At 48.1% G+C, this 22,483-nt stretch overlaps 1 protein-coding gene across 3 annotated transcripts in view; it reads right to left on the bottom strand.

Annotated features, from left to right (window-relative positions):
- The window catches only part of LOC119103994 (glutamate receptor ionotropic, kainate 2), an 88,227-nt gene that overhangs the window by 2,026 nt on the left and 63,718 nt on the right, over positions 1-22,483 (bottom strand). Inside the window, exons 14-21 of one of the 3 annotated variants that reach the window (XM_037227709.1) lie at positions 15,300-15,539; positions 13,100-13,357; positions 7,496-7,613; positions 6,877-6,956; positions 6,183-6,408; positions 3,422-3,586; positions 2,971-3,071; positions 2,357-2,524 (exon numbers count right to left, since the gene is read on the bottom strand). In XM_037227709.1, the coding sequence (XP_037083604.1) occupies positions 2,357-2,524; positions 2,971-3,071; positions 3,422-3,586; positions 6,183-6,408; positions 6,877-6,956; positions 7,496-7,613; positions 13,100-13,357; positions 15,300-15,539 (1,356 nt within the window). The remainder of the gene's footprint in view (positions 1-2,356; positions 2,525-2,970; positions 3,072-3,421; positions 3,587-6,182; positions 6,409-6,876; positions 6,957-7,495; positions 7,614-13,099; positions 13,358-15,299; positions 15,540-22,483) is intronic. The other 2 variants (XM_037227708.1, XM_037227707.1) reach the window with 2 other exon arrangements.

Below are 22,483 nucleotides of genomic sequence, written 5' to 3'. Positions count from 1 at the left end.
GTGTGTTGAACGCTACGAAGTCATTTCGAGGAGAGGCACTTGACTGATAAGGTGACTTGGAGTCTATCGCCGGCTGCGTGAACAGATAAACACCGAGCACCTCGCAAAACCAGTTCGATCGGATAGTACAACCACCAAGCGGTTTGGGTCCGCGTTTGGGGTGATATACGCGTTCTGCAGGTGCACTGGTCTTTCCACGTCTGTGCTGACTTGTGACTGACTAAAGCGCAATCGAATCAGTCTCCGGAATCGACTTCATTTTGGCCGGTGGCGGTTTCAGATCAGGTTCACTTGCATAATCAGCTGAATCGCATACGCGGTGTGACGTACCATGTTTTTGTAAGGTAGGTTTTGTGATGAATGTAGTTGCGTGAAATAGGGCCTTAATTGAGAAGCAACACGGTCATAAAGGCTCGCAGCCTGAGGCCAATCGCATTATAAGTGCACTGGACGCGTCAGTGAATTACGTGCATTCGGTTCCTTTGATGCGCCGTTGGATTTCATCCGCACGGAGAAGCGCGGTGCCGTCACAGCCAGCCCTCTGCACGTGCGAGGTGAGTGACTCGGTACCTGCACGACATGTGGTGCCGACCACGGACTCGGCCACGTCTATCCTGCCCAGATCCGTTGGACAGCCCAGCGCGCAGCGCCGGCGGCGCCGACACGAGGCGGCGTTCGGAGCATGTGCTGGCGGTCGTCCTTCAGCCAGCCCAAACGACAAAACATCGGCCCGCCTTGGCCTCAGTCGGACTGTGGCGCACTGTGTCGAGGTGTCGCCATATCTTTCTGGCCGAGCGCACGGCAGCCGTCCGGCTACCGACATGCTGTTCTGTCTGCTCCTCGGTCTGCTGGGCACGCCAGGCTGGCCATGTGCTGGATCACTCGCCCTTATGTTCATCCATATATAAGCCGTCCTAGTAGCTTGCACCGACCGGTTTGCCCTCGCCTTGTGGTAGTTTTCTTTCCACCTTCGCCCTATGTGTGAGCAGACCTCAAAGATCCCCCTCCAAAGATCTAAAAAACTAAGCAAGTTGATGCTCCGCGGGACATAACATTAAGAAGCTCTCGTCAAACTGCATCAAAACCGCCATCAAGGTTCAAATCGTAATGACACCTTTAAAGAGTAACATCAAGTTACAAAAGTCAAAACCTGATCTAGATTGCCCTTTAATAACCTGAACTTGAAAACGTCTTGACTCGACTTCAGCATGCGTGCACTTGCACTTCAAAGTGATATCAATAAGAAAGGCAGTTCAACGCTGGTTGTCATTTTTTAAGCAAATGTCTATGCAAACCTCCAGAAAGAGACCATGGGTCGCAAACTGCCAAAGTCAGAAATTTCTCAATTTCACCACGTAAAACCGACAAAAAATCATGCACCTCAAATTTTAGAACCGCGACTCCAAACAGTCCAGGGTTTACTCCATAAAACCTTAGTGCAGCCTGTGAGGTCCCCTTGTATGGCAACAGTTAGACGCGCCACTCTTCTCGGATAGGCAAGGTCCTGTTAGTGTTTGGGTAAATGACGTGCGTCAGTCAGTTAAACGGCCTCTTTATCCGCCAGCCTTGGCATCGTAAAGCCGAGGCGGGCACTTTGCTTGTGATGTGTCGCCGCCCAGCGACGATGCCTCGACTGGCTCCACTTGTGTAGCAGGACAAGGTTCGCAGCAAAAACCATTGACCCAGTGGCGTACACATCAGTTATCTTCGATAAAACGTACAAAAACTGTTCCGCTTTTTACTCGCCTCGCCGCTCGGTCAACAGTCACCACGGTACACCTCTGATCTGTCCTGCGGGCCGTCTGCACACTTACGACCTTAGCTAATGGTTGACTGTATCCAATTGTGGCCTGCTCTGTTTGCTCTCCGCGTGCGGATGCGACCTGGCCCGCAGTCTGCCTATGTACAATTGCGAATGACCCGCTGCCAGCTTGCGCACCTATGTGACGTCACTGGGCCTGTTGGCTGCATTTGTAGCAGTGCATGCTGCTCCGTTGGTTGTCTGTGTGGCAGCGCGGGCTGACCAGTTCGCTGTCTGTGTGGCAACGCGGGCTGGCCGGTTGGCTGTCTGTGTGGCAGCGCGGGCTGGCCGGTTGGCTGTCTGTGTGGCAGCGCGGGCTGGCCGGTTGGCTGTCTGTGTGGCAGCGCGGGCTGACTTGTTGGCTGTCTGTGTGGCAGCACGGGCTGGCCTGTTGGCTGTCTGTGTGGCAGCGCGGGCTGACCTGTTGGCTGTGCATGTGTGGCAGTGCGGGCTGGCCCGTTGGCTGTCTGTGTGGCAGCACGGGCTGGCCTGTTGGCTGTCCGTGTGACAGCGCGGGCTGACCTGCTGGTTCCCTGTGTGGCAGCGCGGGCTGACCTGTTGGCTGCCGTTGAGCGGTGGCGGGTCGTGGGCGCCGCGCGGTATGCCCGCCGTTGCCGGCGTCATGCAGCGGTCGCAGTGGCGGGTCAGAGCTGGACGCTGATCAGATGCGTGACATCGCATGGCGAAGCACAGCTCCTCCACCATTTCGGAGCACAGTGATTGCTGCCAATCAGAGGTCACGAGCGAGCTCGACCACATGACGCGTCTCAACTGGAGGTCCTATACACGTGGGCCGGGCCGATGGGGGAGTGCTACACAGTGGGATCTGAAGAACATTGCGAGAATGGTACAAGTAGGGGTGAGGACTTAAAACTATCAGATGTATGCTTCAAGAAATACAAAAGCTAATTGGTGCAAGCTATCGAGACGGATACGGGTGTCAGCACGGGTATAAACACTGATAGTACTTATTTGTGTCAGAGCATTATTGACTGGTACTGGCCATCTTGGGTTTCATGGTGTGACAATGCTGACGGGCAGGACGGAAAGGCTTGTGCTCTCCTGGGAAGTACACGGAGCATCACAAGTAAAAGCATGCCCAGTGAATGCAAACGTTTTTCTACAAGTTAATCTTTGAATAAGTTGCGCGATGAACGGGACGGTCTTACCTTATCTAGCTGAGCGTTTCGCTTCGCCGTCCAGCAGAACTCCACGATTGCCACGCACACCGCGAACGCCAGACCGCAGAGCAGCACCACAAAGACGCCCCCTGTGCCGAACACGGGCGGGACAGACAGTAAGAGGAGTGGCGCCTGGCTACCAGGCGCGACCAGCTAAGGATTTCAGCGTACGCAAGCTGCCTGAGCACCGCGGCCAAAGCCGCTCCATTACGCGGTGCTATATATGGGCACATTATTTGACGGCCTAGGCTGCATAGCTATGGGAAGGTCGTAGGCTTAATGTGAGTCAGTCCCCGGGTACCCGAACAACCCCGACATTCGTCGTGCTGTTCGCCACATGCCTAAAACGTCTGATCACGCCCGCCCGGCCTGCTGAGAAGCAGGGTGACTATGGAACGGATGACTCCAACACGTCTCTTCGCACGGACCGGGAGCTCACCTATGTTTGCCACGCCCAGCTCACTGGCCTTGGACTCTTTGTTCTTGTCATCGCGGTTGCAGGAGCCGACGTTGTCTTTCCACCATTTGTTGTACAGAGTGTGGATAACGGCCTTCTCCTGCAATTCCAGGATGGCCAGCGAGATCGGGTCTCGCCACGGGGAGCCTGCCGAGACGCCACTCACGTCAGATGGGTCCCGCTTCGGAAAACTGTCTGGGTCACATCCCAGATCAGAGGGGTCTCGCCACGGAGAGTTTTCTAAGCCGCTGCCCGGGCCAAAGGGTCTACGCCACAGAGAGCTTTTCAAGCTACAGCCCAGGTTGGGTGGATTCTGCCAAGGAGAGCTTGCCCACCCAGACACAGCGCAGGCAGCGACCATGGATGGGAGTCAAACGTTTGGCGTTCCGGATGGCCACGACTTGGTCAGCGTCACTGTCATAACATTACATATATTAGGATCATAATAAGTTAAGATATTATCCGGTGAGACCTGCACCTAGACTTGTGTCGATTCAGAGCATGACAAAAGGCAGAGGGTGCCTTTCAGATACGTTGCCAGATCTGCCAGACTTGCCGACGGTGTCCCAAATCCAATGACCAGCTGGCGGACCTGATACACTGATCTATGACATAGCTTGGTCTGATGATAGACGATAGTCATATTATCTCAGTGGTATACTGGATATGCTCATATTCTGACAGATGAGATGATAAATCGATCACGACACATCGGACCGTCTGATTAATATATGCGTAACAGCAACTAAATCTGACCGTGTAGATGGTGCCAGATCCCGCTATCTAGAAGACAACATCACTGAAAGCTACATCAGAGTGGCCGCAGAGTGAGATGGTCGCATTTGCCATCCTTCGCGGTGGTATCATTCTGCGACCATGTAGAGACGAGAATATGCAGCGATTTTGTGTTGTTTTTTCGTGGGTTCATTTTGTCTTTGGCGTAATATCTTTATCACTTATTTTTTTTAGTTGGTCATCTATTTATGCTCATAATTCCTCCAGCTTGCGGACATCGGTGGCGGTGCTGAAGGCTCAACGGAGAAAACTTTATCCCGCCAGGATTAAGTGTATAAGCATAAGGTGCAAGGCTCATACCATGTACTTTAGGTTCTCATAATGTCCTGGACTGCCGATACTTCTTTCCCGGGCACTGACGTCGGTCCGTGCAAACCTCGCTCGGCTGGCGGGGGGAGAGTGGAGGGAGAAGTACACCTGGCATCTTCACACCGTAAAGGCTAGGGGACGAATGGAACGCTATTTGATGGGTCATGCACAAATCATGTTTGTGTTAAGGCCAGGGTCAAGGTAGTGTTTGTCGGTTCCAGTTCCGGCGGTCAGAACGCCTGGCCTTTGTTCACCCACCCGCGTTGGGTTGGCTTTGCGTCGCTTCAGACAATCACTATCTGCCCCTGACTGAGGTGGTCTGCAGCCGGTGGGAGCAGTGACGCGAAAGGTCAACTGACGTCAGATAGTAGGATGGAGCCTACCGGGCGTTCCGGCGCGTTAACGTTTCGCCAAAATGCCCCACGATTCACCAGGAATTCACTATCGGATGGTGGAGCCAGGGCTTATGCAACAAATACTGCTTGGCGTAGGCGCCAACCCCAGAAATCCATCCAGTTTCAATGGTCAGCTCAAATCTTAATGCAAACGTACTTTTCCAGTCAAACGTACTTCTCTGTCTGATGTGGTTCTCTCCAAATCACGCCTCTCGAGCTTATCTCCGCGCGAACCTGTCTACCTTAGATGTTATCAAAACTGCATATAAACAATCCGTATCGACAGCGAGTGTTTGGCACCGGCAAACATACAGTATCGATGTCATTTTGTTTTGGTCAGAGAACGAGAAGTGACATTACCAACCGGTGACCTCCTTTTTTGACTGGCAGCAGTCATGAGTGGAGTCAAAAATATTTGAGTCATACCAGATTTGAACCAAACCGCAAGTTAAGTTTTAGCTTAGGCCAGTGACCCATGATGCACTGCTAGAGCTCACAGCACCACGTCTGGCGAAGAATGCAGTGCGTATTGAAGGTCGAAGTCGGGCCAGGGACTTATGACGATCGCATGGTGTTTGAAGTGCATGGAATAACATCGCTTAGTCAACAAACCATGACCACCACAGTTTGATTTATATGAAGTTGTGCTACACTTTGGTCCTGCTTGCTTCGACTAAACCTGCTCCATATCACGGAACTGACATGACGCGCACATGCAGACTAAGAGTATGCGTGAAGTTAAAGTAAGAGAAGGTATGTCAGATTTCAGGAGTACTTCAATTCAGAAATTCGGTTCAGGAGCATCAGCCAGTTTTAGCTATTGCTGAAATGTTGAGAAAGATTGGAGAGAGCGGATACCTAGCCCCCCCCCCTCCCCCCCCCCCACCGTCGTCAGCGCGAGGGAGGGGTGGGAAGAGTCGAATACAAAAGAGCAATACAACCGCAAGAAAGAGGCAGGGTGTTTTACTTAAGCGTTTTCATTAAAAATACAGGAAACTACAAATGTGACTCTATGGTCAAAGTCCGGCTACCGCACCAAAAATTGTAGCACTTTAACTACACCAAAAGCAAATCGACTTGTTCAGCTACCATTCGCCACGAACATTAAAACTGCATGCTGGCATGCATGTCTCGGGTTGTGCTTTCATCCTTTTCATTTGCATAAAATGCACTGACTTTATTCAACACACGATGACCAATGAACATAGAGTGACGAACATTTTCGACATTTTTGCAATACTTACCCATTGTTGTCGCAATTCCAAAGCCTTTGGAGTCGAGCAGCCCGCCAATCTGAGTGAGGTTGCAGTTCCGGTTCACGATATAATCAATAGTGGTCGACTCGGCAAGGTAAGCATAATTTCCCTGCAGGACTCTGGATATTCCTTCCTCGATCGTCTTTGTGAACACGGACGGCTTTTTGTTTTCCATAAAACGCCACATCTTCTTGTATGTGTCGATTTTCGAGTCCTGGAATAAAGGTTTTTACCAAGATCACTATTTTTGTTCGCTTAAGTCTGGTAACGAGCTTATAATCTCGCACTCACCGACAAATTCCTGTAACCGAGCCAAGCAGCAAACAAAAAGTAAACCAGCTGCAAGAACACTCGACTAATATCCCTGCACGACGGAGAGATCCGAAGTTTCTCAAGTGGTAAAAACTGTCTCCTGAAGTCCAACGAATCTGTAAATGATAATGCTGCTGACGCTGTTGATGAATGCCGGTAGTTCAAGGAAGTGGAAACGCGAGGTATTATTATTATATTATATTGTATTATACATTAGGTATTATTATTATATTATATTGTATTATATTATTGTTATTATTATTATATATTTTATTATTATCATTATTATTATATATTACATATTATTATTATTATTATATATTATATATTATTACTATATTTTTAGCCCGAAATGGATTGACGAACTCACTCGGAAGAAGGTCAGCGTGGATCCGCCCTCCAGAGTACCATAGCTGATGTCACTTTGGTCGGCCAGGTCCTCCGCACTTTCTGCAACAGAACGAGCACACGAGTATCAGCAACACGCTCCCAGAAGTGGTGACCTTCATATATTACGCCATCGCCAAAGTCTGCTGAAGTAGGCGTACTACTGCGATCTTAGTTTTAAAGTTGCAACGCTTTTCATAAAAATATTGAAATGCACGAAAGTAGTGACTGTGTGTCAAATACCTCAAATTATCAAATATCTTAATTTATATATCCATCGAGTATTGTCCTAAAGTGTTTGAGGACACATTCATTTTAGCTTTTCTGGTTTCGTATGTTTATCTTTACTCTCATTTTTAAGCTCGTGGGCCTTAAAAACACTTAAGCTTTTATGCTTGTTATCAATAAGTTCAAAACGTCCCTTATTTAGGTAAGACCACTCCAGAAAGCCAAATAAGTACCCACAGTACGGGCACAAGACCCCAAATCCTGTGTCACATCGGCCGTTTGTCACATACGGCGAACATCGGCTGTTTGTCACATCTTGTGAACACATGTTGTGTGTCATATCGGCTTTTACAACGGTGGACAACGGCTTTTACCTATGGGCGTGATCATTCTCTCGACGGTGAGGAAGGCGGCTAGATTGGCTGTGTACGACGAGATGATGATCAGTGTGAAAAACCACCAAATGCCTCCAACGATGCGGGTGGAAATAGCCTGAAAGTAATAATGGTTGATTTTATTTGATTGATACACATCACACAGTTGTTAGTGGTGGACACAGACAGCACGTACTAATCGAATGGTAACCCAGCTTCTTCACAGAGATCGTGTTACTCATAGGTGAAGACAATCGCTTGACGCTCCTCCTTCAGGCGATTGAATGAGGAGCTTGACACTCATCTTTCAAGCGATTGAATGAGGAGCATGACGCCCCTCCTTCAGTCGCTTCGTCCACGTTTGACAAACAATCCACTGCGATGTCTCAAAGCGATTGCTGCCGCATGCTTGCAGACGATTCACACGCAAGCGCAGACGTGGAACATGCTGAAGCAGCGGGAAACATAAACCAACTCGTCACTGGGTACAAGCGGCCACAGCCGGTCCAAAGCAAAACTTTTTACGGCGGTGTTGGTGTTTCATGTTGTTGTTGGCGGTGTTGTTGTTTTCTCCATTGGTTTCAAGTTGAAAAGTTAATTCGAAGCATTTAAACGCTGCTCGTTCCAGAAAACGCATGAACAACAATGAAAAATATATCCATACCAAACAAGCATGAGGATGGCTTATGAGGCATCTTACAGCCAACACATTCCGTATCGAAGTCGTTCTGATTGAGTGCATTCAGTAATAATAGCCTTGGTGGTGCGTACATCTGACCTTGCTGCTCCGACACCGAAAGATCTGCTTTAAAGAAGCTCATCTCATTGGAGCGATCAGACCCACACGCCCTACAAAACTGATGAATACTCATAGTGGACCCAACTTTTTTTACCCGCCCATCCCTTATTTGTCTTAATGGCATAGCAACTTAGAGCCACCGAGAACGGGTTTTGGTGTATCCCCTATAAAAGCAGCAGTGGATTGAATTGAATTCGCGGGGTAAAACCTTCATGCCTGCATGTATTTTAGACTAAAGGGAGCGGCTGAAACTTTCGTAGCATATATTACACAAACATGTAAGAAAAGTAGTGTGCTCCCTATAGAACAGAACACCCACGTCGGAAAAAGCAAGGCAAATGAAATGCGTAACTTTCATAGTGGTGAACAGGACGTCAGATGAGGTTTCTCCCGCACGTCAGGTGCTTCAAATTAAGATTCTAGGCCGAGCAGAAGGCTTTCGAGAACATTGGTATGACTGATCAAATCGTCAGCGTTTGGTTTCACAAAAACTGAAAGATGCAAAAAGATGGGATATCCCTTTAAGAGGCGCTTGTCAATGAACACGTTCCTACCTCAGTTTGACTTTGAACTCACCGCCAGGCAGCATGATTGCCCATCCTCCGAGAGCAGGGAGCGCCGTTTGCGGAAGGACAGGTGGGAAGCGAGACACACAAAAGCGGAAACATTGGCATGCGTCTGCAACTTCCGACTAGGCGTGGGCGTTTGGAAATGTTTGCTTTTTTAAACAGCGAGGTGAATCGGGACACCGTCTTCATTAATTCGTCCATTTTTTACATTCAACTCCTTATTCATCAGTGTCTAAATCTGCACAATGTGAGCCGAGGTCTAGCAATCACGTTACAACTTACATGGCGATGCGCATACTTAACGTGCGGCTTCGTCAATGTTTGATTGCTTGCCACAGCAAGTGTGTTGGCGCATCATGTAATCAAATTTTCCTTTGGATGGCCCCGTTTGGCCCTTAACTTTTTCCCGGCCTAGTGTTCTGTGCACGAAGAAGGATATCTTGCCCTTATCTGCGATCTATCTTTATTGACTAGTGCATCATATGTTTGCTATTTTATCTATGTTATGCTATCTTATTCATGTTATGTTATCTGCGTTTGTTATTTCCTTTTATCTGCGTGTTTTTCGACCGTATCTACCGCATCGTATGTGCACAGTACTGATCGTTGTCACTCGTCTTCGTTTCATTTGTTGAACTTGACTTGACTTTCTTTCCCTTTCTTCTCGCCATTACATGGCACAGTGAGCACAGCGTCCCGGATCTGACCAGATGTCTATCAGACTATCTGCGTACTTAATGCATGATTGTTGAAAGGAAAGGGCTAACGTTTTGTACGAGACTTAACGGGACGCGCACTCCTATATATTAGACATGTCCGATCCGGATTGCGATGCTAGTTGCTTGAAATCCCACTTCAGTAGCTAGCACGTATCTTCATGCCTAGGTTGCCCTTCAGTTCAAGTGGCATTCGAGGTTATAACGGGTAATAACACTTTTTGCAAAGCATTTCAATGCATCGGATTACGGTGAGTTACGCTTCGGCACGTGAGATATTCGCCACCGTCCATCAGCAGCGCCAAAGCTTCGACGCAGCGCTGCGGCGAATCCACGCGACCGTGCAGACTGATTAGCTAGACGACAGTACACTCATGGTCGCCATCATGCCTGATATGAAATAACGATGTTTACGGCTTTGGCCAGCGTTGTAGGCTTGAGATTTAGTTCTAAAAATTACTTGGTTTATGCTTTTAATTTCATAGCAATATACCTGCTGTTTGCTTTGGGCGATCCAGCTGTACTTGCTAGTGCAGACGAGTTCAACCGGGGGGTAATTTCTCCATAGGAAGGATGCGAGGGTCCCAGGGGAATTGCGATATAGTCAAATCGTGAAACCCTCGTATCCTCCCTTTGGAGCATGTCTCCCCCCCGTTGGGTTCATCTGCACTGGCAAGTACAGCTGGATCGTCCAAAGCGAACAGCACATATATTGTTATGAAATTTAAAGCACACATCAAGTAGTTTTTGGGAGGTAACTTCCAGCATACAACGTTGGCTAATGCCGAAAATATCGCAACTTCAAATCAGGCGTGGCGGCAACCATGAGTCTTGCAAAATGACTGTCCAGACAAGACCAGCCAGGTAGTCGCTGACTGGAAAGTGATATTGTCACATTCACCGCCATGTACAACAAGCTGACGAAAATGTCAGCTAAAAAAACCTAGAAAGATTTGTTCCCACAAGTACTGACAGCGGCCAGGATGCCGAAAGCTCAATCATATGATTTGGTTCGCGTTGCCTGCACACAGGCGCTTCTCTTCACCTAGCAGGCACTTTTATGATCTTGTTCTCATGAGTGGTGTAGCTATAGGTGATGCTTAATGTGCAGTGCTGTTTAGTTCGGAGGTCCTCATAATTCGATCGGTCCTCACGAGGTAATGGCCCAAAATGGTTGTGCGACACTATTCTAGTGCCATGTGCTTCGCTAACCGGCTCACATATTCATTGCAGGACATTTCTATGACGGCTTCTACAAGGTGCATTCCAAAAGAATGTCCTTTTTAGTTGTGGCGAAGGACCTACGGGATATCATATGCGTCCCATCCAGGGCAGACAGGCGACCGGCTCATCTTTTACCACAACGCTCCGCCTTATCGCGCCGCTGTTGTGACAGAAATTCTGGCTGTCAACGCTGCGCTGCTGAGACGGCCCCGTACGTTAAGGATCTCGCTCCGAGTGACTCCTGGTTGTCCTCTCGAGTGAAGGATCACCTTTGCAGGTATTATCTCCATCGCAGTCAGTACTGGGCTCGGCTATATCGCAGTATTGCAAACATGTCTCCATTCAGAGCTTCCGCGAAGCCAAATAGCGCCCTGTACATCGCTGAAAGAACTGCATTGAAAAAAACAGATAAATTGTTTCGAAAACGAGTCACCGGTAACGCGTGGCATGCGTTGTACACTGACAAACAGAGCTTACTTTTGGAATGCACTAGTACAGGCGGGAACACTCTCTTTAACAGACACGTTGAGGTAACGGTGAAGCGGGTCGCTGTCCGACCATCCCGGTAGCTTTTGCGTACACTGTTTGACAATCTCTTACGCTAGATGCGAGCATTTTGCACGCTTAAAATTAAACCAGCTTCCAACAGGCGTTTGTTTTTCTGTTTTTGTTTTTGTTTTTTGTTTTTGCTCAATTCGATTAACTCGACGACCTCAGCGCATGTTGGGCCAAAACGGGCTCAATGTCGCATATGCCACTCATGCAGTCTACCATAGGCATTTATATTTCCCAGGCTTATCAAACACTTAGAATAGCACAGTTTGTTGCAATCCATTTGTAATATAACGGTGCTTCATTTTGACTGTACGCCAGTGCAGTCCCGAGGGAGCTGGGAATAGGTACCGGATCCCCATGTCCGACGACGGCTCTTTTCTGGCACGGAGCCACGTCAGCGCGAGAGGTAAAGTTTAACCAGTGCTTTTGTTCGGATTTGTGGACCGGAAGAAGTCCCGTCACATTTGTGAGAAGTTCCTGCCAACGAACGAGCCAAATGTTACAAATCTTCCCTCTAAAATACCATGCCAGCCGCTCCAGAGGCCTCTGCATTCACGCTCCCTATCAATTCGGCGCCAAGAGGGATTGGCCGCGCGCTAAGCTGACTCTTATCTGTTCGTTGCTCGCTGCCAGCTGATTGCCAAGCCCTATAACGCGTGGACAATTGCTGCTGGTTTAAAAAGCCAACCGCGCTCTTCGCACAGACAGACCACTCACCGCTCAGAAGAACGTCAGATAATTACTTTGCCATCTAGAAAAAGGTTGATATGAAAGGCTTAACATTCGAAGATGTCATTTGATTTGCAAACAAAACATTACTAACATGTATTCCCACAAGCCATCATGCATTTTTTGTGGCCAGAGCTCCATACATCATGGGGCCAAGGCAGGTTTTCCAAAACGGGATGAACCCCGGTGGATGTCATATTAAGTGCTAAGCCTCTCAGGCAGACGCACTTAAGCCCGCCATGTGACACTTAAGAGACTCTTTGGTGCGTCATTTGACACCTCACAGGTCGTTTGAATGGTTTTGACACCCCAGTGGTGCTTTCGCGCCTTCCATAGTCAGATAATTAAATGTGCGTGGGTTTGTGCCGCATCCCATGTAATACGCATGCTACTTCGTGGCAAACGCACGCTGGTCTTTGAGCACCAAAGGTAAACGTACTTGCCAACTACGTTTGAGGATCTTCGGTTGGCTCAAACATTAGCTCAACTACCCGAAATTGGTGGCCTAGGCATCTCATACTACGCCGGCGTCGAAAACTGAACAAGCGCACGATCCGCCCACGTCTCAGCTACACCGATTCAGTTACAAGGCAATGGGTCCAACCAACCGAGGTTCAGAAGTCCTCAAATGTTGGCAAGATCATGCCCCGGACCGCGATCCTCAGCCAGCGCGAAGCATGAGGTGCCGCCATTGCCACACATAGAAGCACCCTGTGAGCCGGCCGTCTCCACTAAGATCTTGGCGGCGCAATAAACTGTGGACGAGAGAGCAGATATGCAAATTGCCCGACAAGACAAACAAGGTGCTTTGGATGCGGGCCGGGCCGCTCTGAGTGCCGCCTCACGCCGGCTAGCCGGGAGCGGGGTGCCACCGTGTGCAACAGCCGCCGCCCGGGCGGACGCGGACAGGGTCGCCGACCTGACCTGACCTGGGTCGCGGCCACGCGAGCCGTTCGGCCCCAGGACCGACCGGCGACCCCGCGCCGGCGCCCGGCGGTGCGCGACACCTCACCTTCGGGTTCAGATCGGAGCCCTGCTGCATGAGCGTGCCGATGGTGAACCAGAAGCTGTTGCTGATGCTGAACTGGTTCTCCATGACGTCGTCCTCGGCCGTGCACGGGTGCGGGTTCTGCCACTCGTACGGGCTCACGCGCGCCACCACGAACATGGTGAGCGAGACGAGCAGGTATGCAGCCAACACGTACAGCCAGATGTGCACGGCCAGTGGGTTCATGAAAGAGAAGAGCCGCGTCTCCTGACTGGTGGGCACCTGCGGGAAAGCCCCGGACAGCGTGTGTCACGCGCAGACGTGTCCCTTGCCGCGGCCAGAGGAAAGGAATCGGGTGGTGAATCTGACTGATGGCCGGCGAACACACGGGGAGGTCCGGACAGCGACACCTGTCGTGCCAAGGTGTCCTTCTTGTCAGAGTCTGGAGGATCGCACACAGTCGAGTGTTTGCCAAGGACCGAACGACGCGCGTTGCGACCTCATCCATGGAGAGCTTTGCTTTCTTCAAAGTACTTCTGGATAAGAGACGCTGCCCTGTGAAACATCCCGGACAGGCAATCCTAGACCATGTGCTAATCGAGCCACACCCATCGGCTCTCTTGTAGGAGTTCTACACCGAACACCCCACTCGAGCGTCTAAATGGACGATCTATATAGACACACCCACCAACCAGACCGCGCTGGGGTCCAAGAGTCGTTTTACGACGCACATGTGAGATGCGTCTATCCACTCTACAGGAGCCCGTTTCCTGTTTACCGTCGCCATCGTGGCGTTTTGAGGGCGCATTCTACCGGCAGCATTAACCGGTGGAGTGTGTGTGTGGGTGTGGGTGTATGCCGGCGCGTCAATTTGGCGCTGGCGGCGGGCGGCGCGGCGGGCTGGCGGACGTGAGATTGGGGCGATGCCACGGCGGCGGCCCGCCAGCCCAGATGCGATCGGACGGCTAATGCCGCGCGCCCGCCGGGGCACAACTTCTGCTGACGGAGCTCTCCCGGGCCGGAGGTAAACTTCGCCTGGGGCCACGAGGCCTGGCGCCCGCTTTATGCACCGCAGAAGGGTCTAGTCTGGGTGGCGGGCGGAGTGTTTGCCGCCGCCTGCTAGACACGATCGAGAAGAAGGGTTGCAAGACAAGAAGTGCATGTCGATCTTGATCACATCAGCAGTGCACGTATCAAAAAGTGACTTCCCGACCGGAACAAAAGGCTGCTGTGGCAACCTATCTGGCAAGAGCAGAGAGCAAGCAGCACTCCCACTTTTGAGATTCCAGTCCATCAGTCCATACCTGACTGCATCCAGAGGATGCACAGGCAGGTTTCCTGTCTTACGATGAATGCTAGTTTTTTATGAATCTTTAGTTTGATTTCAAGGCTGTTCCTGGGGTCATGGGGTCAAGCCTGTTCATGGGTTCCTTGTTCCGAAACCGGGACCAAGGTCCTCAAAAATAAATCTTAGGAGCAGGACACATGTCTGATCGCGAGCAGAAACTGACGGCTTTGCCATGTCGGTGATAACTTGCTTTTTAGTATTATACAATGCGCATCTGTTCGTTCCGTTCATGTCTCTGTTCTTTCATGCACGTGATATATCGCGCTTGTGCACTACAGGCGTATCGATCGATAACTTAGGATTGCCTCAGAAAATATAACTTATGATATACTGAGGTTTTTACTTCCACGATTATGATATTGTGTTTAGAGCGTGCCCGCCCATTGCAGACCATCTTTAACTTTGGTTGCCTTAAACATTTTGGCTCTGTGTTGGCTTTCATCTCGGACGGACTCTGTCCCATTGGATTTTTCGCCTTGTGTCATCGAGCCAGCCATATGTACAAGACCGATTTTAAAAACTCTGCCATAAATTTTACCGACACCTGCTAATCTCAACGCCATATTTTGCCGCCGATGGTGTCCTACAAGCAATATTAATCGTATGGTTCCAAAACGACCAGACTTTGTTCTGGGCACTTCAGGAGTCTAATACCAGTGTTGTAATGATTTGTAATAATCGTTGGAAGAACCCCTATTCCCTTCTGTGGGTGCGCTACATACACCGCCATGCAACACGGAGGTCCAACACTCCTACAGGCCCACGTCATCCAAGCTGGCAGGCAGGCGGCATCCTCGTCATCACCAGCGGCAGCAGGAGGGGTACGGCGAGACGAGGAGCAGCGGCGGTGCGCGCGCGCGCGGGTCGGCCGGTCACCTGCGGGAACACTCCGGAGCCCTGGCGCAGCAGCGTCCCCGTGACGAACCACATAGTGTTGGACAAGCCGAACTGGTTGACAGGCGGGCGGCGGCGCTGCAGGCGCACCCGCTCGTACGGACTGAGCCGCGCCACCAGGTACAGCAGCAGGGAAACGGCCAGGAAGGCGGCGCCGGCATACAGCCAGACCCGGCTCTCCAGGGGACTGAGGAACACAAACAGCTTCGACTCCTTCGATACCTGCAACGACGGCCGACTGGTCAGCGGAGACGGCGGTGAGACGGCGGTCAGAGGTCAGGTGAGGCAGAGGGACCACCGCTGGTGGGTGGGTGGGGAATAGCTCACAGACAATACTAACCGTGTCTCCAAACAGTGACAGATCACACCATGCAGATAATAAAGAGTACACGATCAGCTTCAGCGCCGGATTGCAACACATAGCTAGGTTCACAAAATAAAACTAGGCATTTTTCATGACACGAAGTAAGCTATTTTGAAATCCCTAACGACTGGGATAAATGGCTGAAGCCAAGCTTCTTTCGAGCGTGAAATGACTCTGGGATCCGAGACGACTAGACGCACCAATCATCATCACTATCCGAGTCATTCCTGATTAATTTACCTAACTGTTCGATCTAAAAGAACACCTTGCAGTTTAGGGCTAATACAAATTTGTAACATTTGAAACTGCTCCTAAATGCATGCCACAAAAAATGCTAGCCAAGTGTCTTGGTGAATAGTACTAGACCTCCTACGCTCCGTTGCATGAGGCTTAGTACTGAACACAGCGCTTGCGTTCGCCTCTGTTCGTCCCCAGGATGCTACCTCCGGCCACCTTGGGGTTGTTACTCGTCGGACACCACATGTGCACCTGTCTTGGGGTTCTTTCTTACCCGTTGGACATAACATGCGCACCTCTCTTGTCTGGTAACTTTCCGGTTACTGACAAATGGTGACAACGATATCGCTGTAGATACGTTTTCACCATAGTTATGAGTACATTTGCCAACAGGAAATGACAACGGTAGTAGGTACGTACAACTGCAATGTAACTTTCAACTTGTTGCATCTCATGATACCTAACGTTTTAAGGCAAAACAAAATAAAAACAAAACTAACATTGATCTGCCGGCTTGTTTACCTACATCCTTAAAGAATGTGCAAATGCATGTTCCTTTTGGTTGTGTGTTCGCTGCAGGCACAACAGACACCAACTGCATCGGTTCAGGCGTGGTAGCTGAATTAAAATAAAAACCAGCTATATCCTGGTGGAGAAGAGCCGGAAAATCGCTGTGGGCAAACTGCCGCATTAACTCCTCAAATGTGGAGCATTCCTTTTAAACACATGAAGCAGCATCGAATGTTTCACCCAGGGTGCAGCCTATACATGAATGCTATTTAAGAGACTATTTGTGCCTTAAAACTGCAGATACATTATGCATCCGTGGTAATACATTTCGTCGCACAACGCGAGCAAACCTTTCCGTGAAGACTCTTCGTGGTACTCCACAGCACCATGGCATCTTTTCTAGGTTTCATTGCAACCCGGCGACAAATACATCCTATGAATTTTAACTGGTCGCCCGACTCAATGGCAGATCGGCGACAAATCAGTGCATTTCCTTCAGCACGGACGGTCGACAGATTCGTCGTTTTTAACAGCCGACCCTCAGTGTCCCGAACTAGATAGTATAAAGTATGAGAAATTTAGACATGGGGATTCATCTGGCCGCGGGGCATTCCTAATCATTGCGAATCGATTGATATGAGGTGACCGGTGACTTTCAATGCACTGCAGCTTTACATGTGTCATTCGCGTTGTGGTGTCATAAATGCGTGCCTAGTATTTAATTTTTGGCCTTGCTAACTTCGTTGGCGATGCCGCGATTCAGCAACCTGTCGTCAGGCATTGACAATTCGGGGTAAGTCGAAAGGAAAATCCGATCAAGGTAGAAATTCGCCTGTGATTATCCAGACCTCCTCTTTAAGACAACAAAAAGGCTGTTGATTCACTGTAGCCGGCACAAGTGACCAGCCCTTCTTCATTTGAAAAGAACCCTAGGTTTAATGTTAGGGTTTGATGGCGCTCCTCATGAAGGGGAATGACAGGAGGTGATGATTTTCCTGAAATGCCAATTTGTGTCATTGTTGCTTTTTTCCTGATTGAGAGTGGCTGCCAGTCACATAGATCTTTAAATCAGGGGTATTCCTTCTTTCCTATTCAGTTCGAGGGTCCAACCCTCTCCCCCTAAAAGTGCGCTAATTTGGGAGATATCCAAATTTTGGGGGTATATTGCACAACTTTTCACTGCTCCCAAACCTGCCTTCAACAACCATGTCCCTACTTGAAATGCAATTATTTAATAAATGTTTTGGTAACATGTAAGCAATCATTCACAGTCCAACATCTTGCTAGCATGAATCTTGGTTGTTAGAAATTTATATGATAGTCAATGATGTAGGCCATGGGAAGACAATGAAAGTGAGGAGTGGGGGTGTAGCAAATGTAGGTAATCAGGAGGGAGGAGGACATGTTTAATTGTCATCTTCCTCTTCACTAAGAGTTTTACTTCAAACAGCGGGAGGTTTGTGCTATCGTTCAACTGTCCTAGAACGTCAGTGGAAGGTCGGCATTTGGTCTGAGAACGATGTTGGCTATTTTCCGATGATAGCACCCCTACTGTAACAGGAAAACTCTGGAAGTCATTCACTGCAGTGCTCATGCATATGTAAATTTTCTTTGCAGGTGTGAGCATGACATGACATGGAAGCAAATATGATGCATAACATTAATGCTTTGTCCTAACATTGAACTGCGAAATTGATGGAAACCTTACCATAATTACTGTACACATTAAGCACAAGTTGGGAAGGCAGACAGCCTTTCCTGTAGGAAGACTACATTGATAGTAGAAATCAGTAGTTTGTGTGGTGGTGGCATATTGACAGAAGCGTCAATTTTTTGCATGATTAGGGTGGCGGGGGGGGGGGTTTAGCAACCCATGGAGCATGGTCAATAAATAAGCCGCGTAAAATTTTGTTGTTTATTAGTGTTTTCGGGCGCGTCGACTGCACTGGTCATTTTGCGTCCAAGCCTCGTAGAAGATGCTTTTGTGTTAAAGTCAGCTTTTCTCATATATTTTTGTAATTTTCCAGACAGAAATATTGGTTGGGGAGGAATCAGCAATGAAGGGCTCACCCCAACATGGACATTGGGGAGTATCACAGAAATTAATTTGAATTGATACTCCTGCATTATGCCCAACAAACCTCACATGTAAGCTTAGATTTGCGTACTTCTTGCATGCAAAGGGCAACTTTGGCTTGCTGATTGAATTTCTACCAATGTTTCGATGTCGGTAATGAATTGTGTCATTCTGCAAGAGCAGCTGATCTTTTCATGAGGTGAAATGCAGATTTTTAACCCAGAATATAAAGTAAATAAAAAAGTATGACAGCCAACAATTTAACCCTAACCCTGATTCGCCGGTCTGCCGACTGGTGGAGTTGGGTGGAGGGAGGATTCCCTGACGTTTGCAACCTAAGAAAGGTAGAGCCTCACAAAAAAACAAACGAACGGTGAACTGTCTTCAATGATTGATTTGGTGACTAGTAAGAAGTCTTCTGTTGTTAGTTGGCCCCACTTAACCAAGCCTAAAGTCAAATTTTTCTAAAAACCAAACCACATCGACTTTGCACGCTTATATATATATATATATATATATATATATATATATATATATATATATATATATATACGAATCCATGCAGTGAAGTGACATGAAACATAATGAGGCGTGTCCCTTGTTTAATTTTCGGTATAATGGCATGTAGTTTTATCTGTTTCGAGCCCACGTTCATAATGTACGGTTTCGTTAACAGTACCAGCCCTCTGCGCGCGGTCCGCAGAATCGTCGATTTGCGCCCGTCGCACCGGCCGGCCCTGTATCATTTTGCAATGCTCGTAAGGAGACGTCGCTGCTCTGAAACCAGAATCGCTCCGGACACTTTTTTGGTGTCAACGCGCGCGCAATGGATGCCCCAGAGGCTACTAAACATTTGAGCGAGACTGAACAAAATGCAGCACTGGCATCCTCAGAAAACTGTAGGGGATGGGGGGTCGTATTGTCCCCCCCCCCCTTCCTGTCACGGCGAGTATCTTGTTCAGGAAGAACAAGTCGCCTGATGTAAAGTAACTAACAAATTTCGGTACAATGTACTTGTTGGGGCGCGGCGAAAAGCGCCCACCAGTCAAAACGTGTCGCGCCGGCTTGGGGCATGCCTAAGGTATGGTGGATAGTTTGATGACGGTTGAGATGGGGCTCAAAGCGCATACGTCATTTTCATTAGCAGGCATGACCTAGAAGAGACCTGCATATTTGACGTCATTCACCGTTCTACTTCCCACTGGTTCAAAATCTACCATGCATGCTGCTGCCCAGGCTATCGAGGTAATTCGCTCTTGTTTTTTGTTTGTGGTCGAGGAAAGCAAATCCAGCCGTAGATCGAGTTTGATCGTGAGATCCCGGCAAGCCCCGAGGGTAGAAAAAACCCTCTTGTGATGGGGTATGTTATAATCTGGGACAGGTGCTCCCTTTTTACTAACAGCAGCACTTGTCCTGACCTTTGCTGAAGGACAGAGTATAATTGAGCGTTTCGGTCGTAAGTAGTATATTGAAAATTGCAGTGATGAAATATACTTTGAGTGATTTTCTGATAATCGATGACGCTTCTGCGCAGGAACTTAATGACCATTTTGTCCTCTAATATTGCGTCACGCTACCGGTGAGCATTTGTCGTCAAAAATTTAATGGGCGACAAAAAGGACACTTTCACCACCCCTGGAAGCAGATAAGGCCTGCGCGACGCGCCCTTCAATCCTGGAACTGTATGGGCGTCGAGGTCTTCACGGTCTGCGTGAATCGCTTTTTTCAAACTACGCGGCTGAGTCTGCCAGTTGGTTACAGGACTTTCCGTTAAGGATGAGTACGATTATGAGCAAATACACAATTTTTAAATGCGGTATAAGTGTGGGTGCCAACAGAAAAAAACGCTTTAAAAACGCAAAAAGCGCAGTTCGTTAGTTTGTCATTTGGTAATTTTCAGATAAAAGTTCAGAGTCCATGAAAACAAACTTGCGCAACACAAATTGCTGCAATATTTTCAAAGGCCCCACGGGTGATTTTCAACATTTTCGTGCAAACGTCTTTGTAGTAAAAAATCCCAGTGGAACAACCCTCCCCCCCCCCCCGCATAAAAACAGCCCACATAAGCCGGGAGTCCGATACAAGCACCGTGAGACATTTCCAATGCTCATGAATATCTTCTTCGAATACGATTCTACGTCATCTAGAGTACTGTAATGTGAACTTATGGAAATCGAGACCGCTTAGTGCAAAACGAAAGGGAAGGAAACGGTGGAGTTTAGGCAATAGAAAATAAGGCCAGCCACATCTTCTTCAGCTTTTAACAAAGTAATCATTAATCGCGTTGCTGTTGGCTATCCCAATCTATCTATGATCCTAGTATTGACCTAAATCACGTAACGGCAAAACTAATGCGCTTGAAAACAAGAATGCATACATCATTGGAAAGAATTTCCAAAGTTGTAAGAAGTGGGTTCATTCACTATACCAGGAAAGCATTGATCTGACTTGGCCTTAACGTAGCTATGCTACATTAATATACAACCTTATGTCGGCTGTTTTGTAGGGTAGTACTTTATCTTACTGGCATTTGATTATCCACCAGTGGAGACGTTTATGACTGGTGACGTCTCGAGCTCAGGGATTTATCTCAAGCGTTAGAAAGCAATTTAGGGCATAAATACCTAATCTTCCTTGATAACGACAGACGCATGTTGGAAATGGTAGCATTCATTTTTAGTAAGCTATGGCACCAGGGGTATGGTTTCCTACCTCTAGGACATTGGGTCATACCAAGATGTCTAGTACCAGTAGTGGCATGATATATATATATATATATATATATATATATATATATATATATATATATCTGAATAAGCGAATCTATGTAACGTTGTTAACTTGTTTAACCAGCACCTCCTAACATGTTGAGGGGCGGTAACGGTCAATGGTAAACTATGAAAAATGTTAAAATCTACGATCGCCAAGCCTTTCTTGGTTATAACGATGCATTTCATGAGAGCGAAGAAGATTTAGATGAGAACATATGAGTAATAACTTCGCTAAGAGGTATACTTAGTGACTCCCGTCATATTCCAGATTTACTTCACCACGCCGTAAGCGAAATCCAAGACATCTTTTAAAAAAAAAAACTCGTTTTATGGGTTCCAATCCGGCGCACGTGTGCTGTGGCAGCTCCTCTGACAAATTTATTTTTGGAATCAACCGCATTTATGTCGTATCCGGAAGCAACTACTTGTAGATAGTCGACCAGTTTGGGGCCGTGTTGCCATTGGAGTAGGCGTTGCTAGTGGTTCTTAATCTTCAAGATCGTTATAAGATTAGCATCTTGAGACACTGGCTTCTTAATCTTCAAGATTGTTATAAGATTAACATCTTGAGATGCTATCTTCGGACCTCGCGTAACTACACTGCTATCATTTTTGTTATTCCTGTTTGGCCCTATTGCCACTTCAACTCACTTTCACAACTGCATGCCTTTCAAGCTGAAGTAGAGCACGCTGTCTGCACAAAGATCGTTCACAAAGCACATTTCTTCCAGTCCAGATTTTGAAGTTCATGGCCGACTACATGGATATGGATTAGGCTTAATATGGCTAAACTTTGAACGACGTGGAAATGTTGACGACCAGCTTAAAATCGTGTTAAAAGTGTTTGCATTTTTGACATGAATATGACTGGCGAGACTGAAAGCGCACTCAGGCAAGGGGTCAATTTGACACCCCGAATATCGTCAAAAATTAGAGCTCAGTGGCGCGGTGTAGTTACGCCGAGCTGTGTGTAGCTATAGGAAATTGATTGCCGATATTACGGTATAAAATCAAATGTACCTCCAAAGGTAGCTGACATATCAGAGGTCAAAGACAGGGCATGGCTGCTAGCGAAGGCAAATTCCTAGGCAATCGTAGAATGTCATGCGACAATGACGTGTTGGACAGTCATATGACTTTGAGATGGTTGGTTAGACAATAAGGCTACTGAAATTGAAATTGAGACATTTATCATCGATCTAGAGTC

Source organism: Pollicipes pollicipes, unplaced genomic scaffold, assembly GCF_011947565.3.
Source record: "Pollicipes pollicipes isolate AB1234 unplaced genomic scaffold, Ppol_2.1 Scaffold_5724;HRSCAF=6776_pilon_pilon_pilon, whole genome shotgun sequence".
Classification (NCBI taxonomy): domain Eukaryota; kingdom Metazoa; phylum Arthropoda; class Thecostraca; order Pollicipedomorpha; family Pollicipedidae; genus Pollicipes; species Pollicipes pollicipes.
The sequence above is the reverse complement of the archived record's forward strand: the minus strand, read 5'-3'. Positions and strand labels throughout refer to the sequence as shown.